This window comes from Theobroma umbraticum, unplaced genomic scaffold, assembly GCF_002168275.2.
Source record: "Theobroma umbraticum cultivar Fairchild unplaced genomic scaffold, ASM216827v3 scaffold_146.0, whole genome shotgun sequence".
Lineage (NCBI taxonomy): Eukaryota > Viridiplantae > Streptophyta > Magnoliopsida > Malvales > Malvaceae > Theobroma > Theobroma umbraticum.
Genome location: NW_018397265.1, coordinates 310,822 through 319,105, shown reverse-complemented (window position 1 = coordinate 319,105; position 8,284 = coordinate 310,822). Strand labels below are relative to the sequence as shown.

Sequence of the window (8,284 nt, the reverse complement as noted above, 5' to 3'; positions counted from 1 at the left end):
TGGCTTAATAAAAACTTACTTAGTATATGAAATTATATCCCTAACGAATTAAGGGAATGACTTATCATCTAACCTTGCTTACTTCTAAAACCTCGCTTTGAACTTCCTTACTTGAGAATGGGGGATTGACTTATGCTAGAACGAAAGAATATAGCTTATTAGCATCGGACTCTTGTTATGAAATTCTCTATCCCATGGTATTAGATGACTCTCAAACTCGGCTTATGATAGATCTAGTACTAGATGGGATTTGCTTTTTGAAGTCCTTTCCCTTTGGCTGTCTTACTTGCTTACCTAGGAATTATTTACTAACTACTCTACAACATAACCTTGAAGCTCCGGGTTCAATTACTTATAGGTGAAAGAGCATAATTTTGTGAGTGAAAAATCAAATATTATATTTTTGGTTATATTTAAATTATTTATATAGTTTATAATTATAGATAAAATTTAGAAATTTTAATATTATAGTGTACAAGAAAATATAAAATTTTGCTTTTTTATCCAAAATGGAACCCATTAACCGGATTAGATGTTTCGTTGTCCAAGTGTGGTCAATTGTGATCAATTTTCTTAAAAAGTTTGTTTCATTCGATTTCAAGTAGAACGAACCGTCCTGATCCAACCGCCTAGGCGTGTAAAAATGATTGTGGCTTGTGAGAAAGAAAACCCCTAAAAAGTCTAAAACCCTCCCGAGTTCAAGCCTTTGAAACAAACTGCTAAAACTCAGAGCTCTCGGACTTAATTCCCAAATCAAATAGCTGAAACCCACAACCAAATTCAAACGCAAAACGCCTATTCTGATGATAAGTCCAAATGAAAAAATCCTAAAGTATTAGGAGTAATAATTCGGTGAAACCCTAAAAGCAAAAACCACCTTGAGTATTGATTTGGTCCCTTGTCTTGAAAATGTGAAGGATGCAAATTGTAAGAGGAGGACGGATATTCTGCTTCAAGCAATCCGCAGCTCCTGGTTAGTCTTTCTTTCTTTCCCCTGTACAGATTCAGTTTTGGTAAATGTGTAAAACTTGACTGATTCCATTCTACAGCAACGTTGTTTGCTGAGGCAAGAAATATAGTGCGGCGTGGAAGATCATACGCCGCTTCTCTTCCTTCTGACTCTCCAAAGCGCAAAAGAGTCTCAAAGGATGAACGACGAGCTATGATCGAATCTTTCATCACTAGGTCTTGTGTTTTTTCTTTCTTTCTTTTTTTCTTTTATACATAATATTTTTGCCCTTCTAGTCTACCCTTTCCTATTTCGTATTTTGTTGTATCATTCCAGAATGCTGTTGATCCACTGAGTTTGATGAATAAGGAGTTTGCTTTAGACCAGATTTTGAGTGTGTTATTTGTCGAAGATTAGTGTGGAGTTGCTACAAATAATGTTGAGAATTGCAATCATTATTCCCTTGATGTTTCTCAAATGGGTGTCCATCTCTTGTGGAGCGAATGATGATGATTTATTTCTCCCTTTGTTTCTTTATTCTTTTGAATAAATACCAACTTCGAGCAAAACCTTTTCATGGCCAAAAATTTTAGGGCTCTGTTTGCTATCTGCTTTTTGTTGTTTGCTTTTTGCTTTCTTAAAAGAAATAATAAAATATCACTCTGTTGGTCCTGGTCTATCAATTTTCATTAAACAAGTGGAAAACTACGATTGTTGTCTTAAACCTGATTATCACTCTTGAAAAGTTAGTCCAGTTTGCTTATTTTGTGATTCTAATTCATTAGTTTGTTTATTAAGACTGAAGATTTTTCCATTATCTTTTTTCCAGGTATAGATCAGTAAACGCCGGGAAATTCCCATCTGCATCTGCAGCTCAAAAAGAAGTGGGTGGCTCTTATTATGTTGTTAGGAAGGTTCTTCAAGAGTTGGAGTATAATTCTAAAGTATGCTCCTCAAATAGCAGTTTCGAAAATTTATCTGGAAAAGTTGTCAATAAAGAGGAGAAATCATTTTCTGAAGTTCAAGTGGTCTCGACTGCTGTCAGAGTCCAAAATGACACTTGTACAGAAGCTATAGATGATGTGAAGATGCTTGATTCTGATGACAAACAACTGGAGGCTGAGGGAGTGTTGCGAGTATATTCTTCAGAAGAGGAGACATTTTCCAAAGGGGTTCTAAAGCCCCAAACTCCAGTAAGTGTGATAGGCTTCAGCTTTGATGATAAATGCAGAAATGTCAACAGAGTTTTATCAGCTGTTAGTTTCAAGGAATATTTGGCCCTAAAAGTGGTGTTGAAAACAAATTTTATTGGAGTTACAGCTGTGACCAATATGGATTCCTTTTCTTGCACTTTCCTACTTAAATACATGAACTTTGTGTTTAGACACTCTCTCCTCCCTTTTGTCTTCCTGCCTGCAATCAGATGAAAGCATTTATGAACTTTTTTCCTTGACATAATGCATAAAAAGAATGCCTCTTAGGTATATCAATGAGACCACGAATCACCTAATATACCAGAATGTCTTTTGGCAGTCATACTATTGTTGTGCCCCTAACCTCTCTTATTTTCTGCCATTGCTTTACAGGACAAATCTGCGAATTGCTGTCTTACTGTTCAATTTAATTTTTAAGAACTTAGCTCTTCTAGTCTTTTTTTTTTTATATAAAGTTTATTTCACTGGTGCAATAGTGGAACCTTTTTTAAATTCCTGTTATAATCTAATTTGTTTTTTAACTTTCAGGGTAGCCATTATGATTTTGTTTTAGAAGAAAATATTGTGTTGAAAGATGATGCTAAGAGTCTTGAAAAACAAGAGGATGCTAAAGTAGAGGATGCTGGCAAAGATAGTTATGATAAATTTCAGATTGTTCCAGACAAACAAAAAAGTGTGGAAGTTTCTGATCAACACCTTGAATCAGCAGAGGAGTGTAAAACTGAGTCTCATGGTGTTCAGTCGGATTTTGTTGGAGTAAAAGGTGACCTAGTAAAAATAGAAACTGAGGTTGGACATGCAGAGGGTGATGAAAAGGAACAAATTGCATCTGAAGAGTTACTAAATTCTGGTGGTCCAGAGCTTAAAGCTGAGCACCATAGACAATCCTCAGAAGAGGAAAAACATGCAAGGTAAGTGTTCATTTCCCCAACCAATGCTCAATTGTTGAATGGGTGAGGTTGCTATAGATCGTATATTTGTGAATCAAAGGATGATGGTGTTGACATTAGTCACTTTTCTGGGCTGATTATAATGAGGTTGGAACAGCTCCTAGGTTTGACTATTACAGTCAAATAAGGATGATGATGATTATAATAGTGCTGTCTACAATTCCTGTCTGTTGGGATCAGGGTTCATTTACCTGAGACCAAGCCTAAGATAACTTCCTCTTCATGTTATTGTTTGACCTTTTCCATACCTACACATCAGGTAGAGGCATGCTTGATGTTTTTTTTTCTCTTAAATGGCTAGAAAATGTTTTGTTTTTTTTATTTGCTCAGAATAGCAAGAAAATGTCTGCACATGTTCATGCATCATGCATGTATATTTTCACCATTAGCTTGACCGCGAATGTCACATTTTACCTTTGTTCATGTAAACGACAATATTTATCATTGTTGTAACTCAACATATATGCTAATTTAGTTTTTCTTTTTTGTTTATATACTTTTTGGAAGTATTCCAGAAAATTTTGTTCATATTCTTATTTGTATCTTAGGCATAATATTGGCATGAATTTGATTGCTTTGAAGTAATTATATGCTTGATAACTTCTCGCTCTCTATTTTGTTTCAATTTGTATTTAAAATTTTATAGATGAATGACACCACGTATGGGCATGTGTGATGCAGTGCATCAAAGGAGAATGAACTGTATTGAAATTTTGGGCATATTGTATGTGTATTATTGCAAATTGATCTCCATATCTCTTTTTGTCGTACTTTTTGAGTGCATTTGCAGATTAGACTCTAGGTATGCAATTGAAACCTTACAACTTACACTGTAGCTCATAAATGGACCTAAGTTTGGCTTATGCTGTTTCTGGACCCATTATATATAGCATTTCTTTTTTCCATTTGAATGATTTTTAATTCATTTTTTCCCTTTTTGTATTTCTGTTAATTATGAAAATTGTCTTGCCATTTGACTATTTATGAGTCAGTGGATGATATGAAATATTCTATTATCTAGGAACTTCTTGAGTGAACAGAGTGATGATGCAGAATTTTCAAAGAAGTCAACTCTTTGGGGGAACCTTAAGTCATTTGCTGATGGTATCATCAATATGTGGAGAAAGCTATGAATTCTTGTTGGCATCACTGGGAGAAAGCTGTAAATTTTTGTCAGGGCTAGGTTTAATTGAACCTCTCTGCAACCTAAATGTTGTTGGGCAAAGATAATGGTAATATATGTCAACAATGGATGATTTGCTCCTCGCCTCCTATCCCTCTCTCTCCCTCTGTGCTATTGCTAGTGAATCTTAATTATATGCCCTATGCCCTTCAATCAGTAAACTGTTAGAAAACATAAAAGTATTCTTTAGTAACTGCAGTGGGCGTTGGTGTCATCATTTCTTTGATTGATGGTTTGCGGATATAAGATTCCCTACACCACTGGAATTGTCATGTGAAAGAGAGAAACGAAAGGCATGGGAATTTTGTTGAAGGTTCAAGTTTTTCCTCCTCCTTAATGATTTTTTCAATGACTTTGCTGCATGAATGCTTAAGAAGTTATTGTAGAGAATGAATACACCTGTATGTGTCCTATGCTTAGTTATTTATTTCCAGAAAGCGTGTGAGTTGGATATGCATAATTCTGTTACTACATTGTCTTTTTGAAAGGGGGTTCAGGGTGCGTGGGAAGACTTAGACTTTGCTTGGTAGGTTGGATAGAAAAATACAAGGATGAAAAAGTGAAAGTGGAGAAAACTAGAAAGATGAATATATATATTTCTTACCATTGGTATGCTTGGTAGGAAATATGAAAAAAATTAATTTTCTTTTCATCCATTATTTGGTTGAGTGAAAAAATGGAAGGAAAGAAAATGAAAATTATTATTTTACCATTATGCTCTTTCTAATTTATCATAACGTAAAATTTAAATAATTGGTTCGTAATTTATTTTGCTTTCTTTCCAATTTATCGGAAGGAAGTATGACACCTCTTCCAAAATGTAAATTTTCACTTTGAAAACACATTTTTGATCTAGATCTCTTTCTTATGAACGTGTACACTTCTAAACTTGAGGTTTGAACTTTTTCAAAGCAAGTTTTCAAAAATCTTTAGACTAAAAACACAATTTATTCGCTCATCAAGTAAGATTTCACTTAAATGGTCTTCACCTAAAGTGAAGGGTTTCACATTTAATACGTAGACTCCAATAAGTCATTAATTAATTCAAAATAATATGTGTTAAACATTAAAATCCTAACAATAAGAGTTGACCGTATTTCCATTAGGCTTTTGAAATCCAAATCCTTTTTACCATGTCAAGAATGCCATGCATCTACTTTACCATAGATTAAGTAGGCACATCTTTGTCCTTTATTAACTAGCTAAGTCTTTCAACTTAACATAAATTCTAGACAAGTATTTTTCCTCGAGGACGTGCGTACTCCAATCTTTGAAATCATTAAAATAATTCTAATACTTTTTATATCTAAGGTAATATCAAAGCGTTGCATAACTATCATATACAAAATCAACTACTAATTTGCATTAGTCTACATTTTAACTCCTTAATTGACTACTCGTAATTCATCGAGTTCATCGTCTAAGGTTGCACCACAACTAGATGAGAATATACAACATCTTAAAAACAACATACATATTTTTATCTCTAGTTGTCAACGCTTTAGCAATTTTAGTAATCCTACCACGTCTATTAAGGCCACTAGAATTGAAAATACACAACATTGTTAGTGTTTCATTTGGAGTCTCCTGCTCCAAATTTTCTCTAGCAACGGTTTGAGTCCAAATTGGCATCCTCACCTAGACAAAAACAAACATCCAACATGGATCCAAATTACAAGGAACATCAACACATCCATCTCATCTTTAGGAAACCGATCCTCCACATAACCACTAGTGAGCATCACTAACCTTACTAATATTGCGCCTTGCCGCTCCTACCACAACCTTTGTCTGTGGGTCTACGTGGTCTGGTAAACGTATCTGCAGGAGCAACTTGCTTTACTGTGTCTCCAGCAATTGCTTGAATTCTAAGTGGCACACTCTTAAAATCATTAGCAATCACATGCTACAAGACTCATTTCTAATGACACATAGCAATACTGGACACACTATGTTAGTTTTATAGCTTTCAAATTGATCCTATCTTTTGAAATGATAAAGAGAAATGATCAAAATTCCTTTGAAAAGTTTTTGAACATGTCTAAAGTTCCCTTGATACGTTTAAACAACTAACAAAGTGTTTGAAAAAGATAAACAATTAAAAAGACTTTCAAAAATAGTTTCTGGACAGAATTTATCAATACATGTTCATCATGTATTGATACATTTGTCCAAGTATTGATAAAAATAGAAATCTCTTGATACATGTTATTCAAAAAGCCAAAATTCTTAAAAGTCAAACTTCATGTATCGATACATTGTCAAAATATATCGATAGATTTGGAACAGAATGCTTTTAATTCTAAATTGAGCTAAATGTATCGATTCATTGTCAAAATGTGTCGATAGAATTTAAATAGAATGTCTTGAATTTTAAACTAAGCTAAATGCATCGATACATTGTCAAATGTATCGATAGATTATCATAGGTTTTCAAATTTAATGCAGCTAATGTATTTATACATTCTAAAATGTATCAATACAATGTGACTGCTGGAGCAAAAGATTGAGAGCAAAATAGCTATTTTTGCATTTAATGCACCTTCGACCGCCCCCAAAGGTTCTAGCACTAGAAATACAATTTTCCACCTCATTTATGAAGACAAGAAGACTTTAAAACACAACTTCAAGGGAGGATTAAAGCCTCAATCATTTATTTCTCATTTACTCCTTTACAATTTAAAGTCTTCAAGTGTAGCATTTATTTTGAGCTAAAGATTCTTTCTTCTACACACATTTAATACTTGTATCAATGTGCACTTACTTTGCTCATCAACCTTTAAAAGCCATTCAAGCTTTCGTTCCCTTATCATTATAATAGATATTGGTTATACCTTAACCATCTTAAAGGTAGAATTGCTAGTTAGACCTTATGCTAGGAACGGCATGATTAGAGCATCAACATAGCAAAATAACAAAAATTGAAATAAAAAATCATGCCTTTTATTTTTGGATCACCTTGGTTATTTTATGCAAAGTTAAGCACCACATAAAATCATAATAAAAAAAATTTTACCTTTCCAAGTGATATCGTAATCAAATGGATTCTTTTTGGTGACAAAACGTGAACACCTTTTGTGTGAAAGAATCCCAGCCTCCCAATCGCTTGGCCTCCAATGATGCACACACGATTGCAACAGATCCTTCACAAGGAGAGAGCTTTATGCCACGGGCTTGTGCTAGCAAGTGGACAACGATTTGTCCTCTTTTCTTCTTTGATTTCCAACAAAGAATCAAATGAGAAGTTTTCAAAAAAATAAAAAAGTAAACTTCTCAAGAGTGGCAACACTCAAGAGAAAAACCTTCTTTTTGTTTCCTTCCCCTAAAAAAAAGAGAGTGGCTATAATGTGATATTTATATCTAGGTTTAACTTATTAAAATTTGTAAAATAAGTCCTTAATATTATAACAATTATAATATTTAACTAATACGTAATTAAACTCTTTTAATTGGGTCCTTAGTAGTTAAAACCTAGAATTTGATTCAAGTCTAACTTAAATCATCGCACTCTTAATTTAATCCAAATTGCAACCTTTGAGTGTGACTCATTAGGTTCCTAACATGTTGGCAATGAAATTTAATTATAATATTATTAATTAATTAATTTAAATGAATCATATTCAATTTTAAATTAACTAATTCAATTCCATAGACCATGATTGGCAGCTAGTAATGAATTATTGCTACCCAATTGTTAGGAGAGTCAAAGGATTCTTTGACTACCTTTCAGTGTAAAGCTTTTTAGTGTAATTCATTCCCTCATCATATATCTCAAAGATGATAAAAGCTTGGTGCAGTGCCTACTCTTATTGATCTCCATATTTGTTCTTGCAGTTAGATCATTAGCTTTATGGAGACTTATAAAACTCATTTCATAATCTCCTAATCACCTTGGCCAAGGATTTGATTAAGCTAATGTCAATCAAGAACAAATAAGATATTTCCCCTTTGAATCACTTGGGGTGATAATTCCTATCTTGACCACTCA

The 8,284-nt window shown here is 33.6% G+C and overlaps 1 protein-coding gene across 1 annotated transcript; it reads left to right on the top strand.

Moving 5' to 3' along the window:
• Positions 1 to 623: 623 nt before the first annotated feature.
• Positions 624 to 4,774, top strand: LOC110422567 (hydroxyproline-rich glycoprotein family protein). The gene is made up of 5 exons (XM_021436533.2): positions 624 to 973; positions 1,050 to 1,185; positions 1,779 to 2,142; positions 2,692 to 3,074; positions 4,135 to 4,774. The coding sequence occupies exons 1-5, from the start codon at positions 919 to 921 to the stop codon at positions 4,244 to 4,246; spliced, it is 1,050 nt and encodes a 349-aa protein (XP_021292208.1). The 5' UTR covers positions 624 to 918; the 3' UTR covers positions 4,247 to 4,774.
• The last annotated feature ends 3,510 nt before the right edge of the window (positions 4,775 to 8,284 follow it).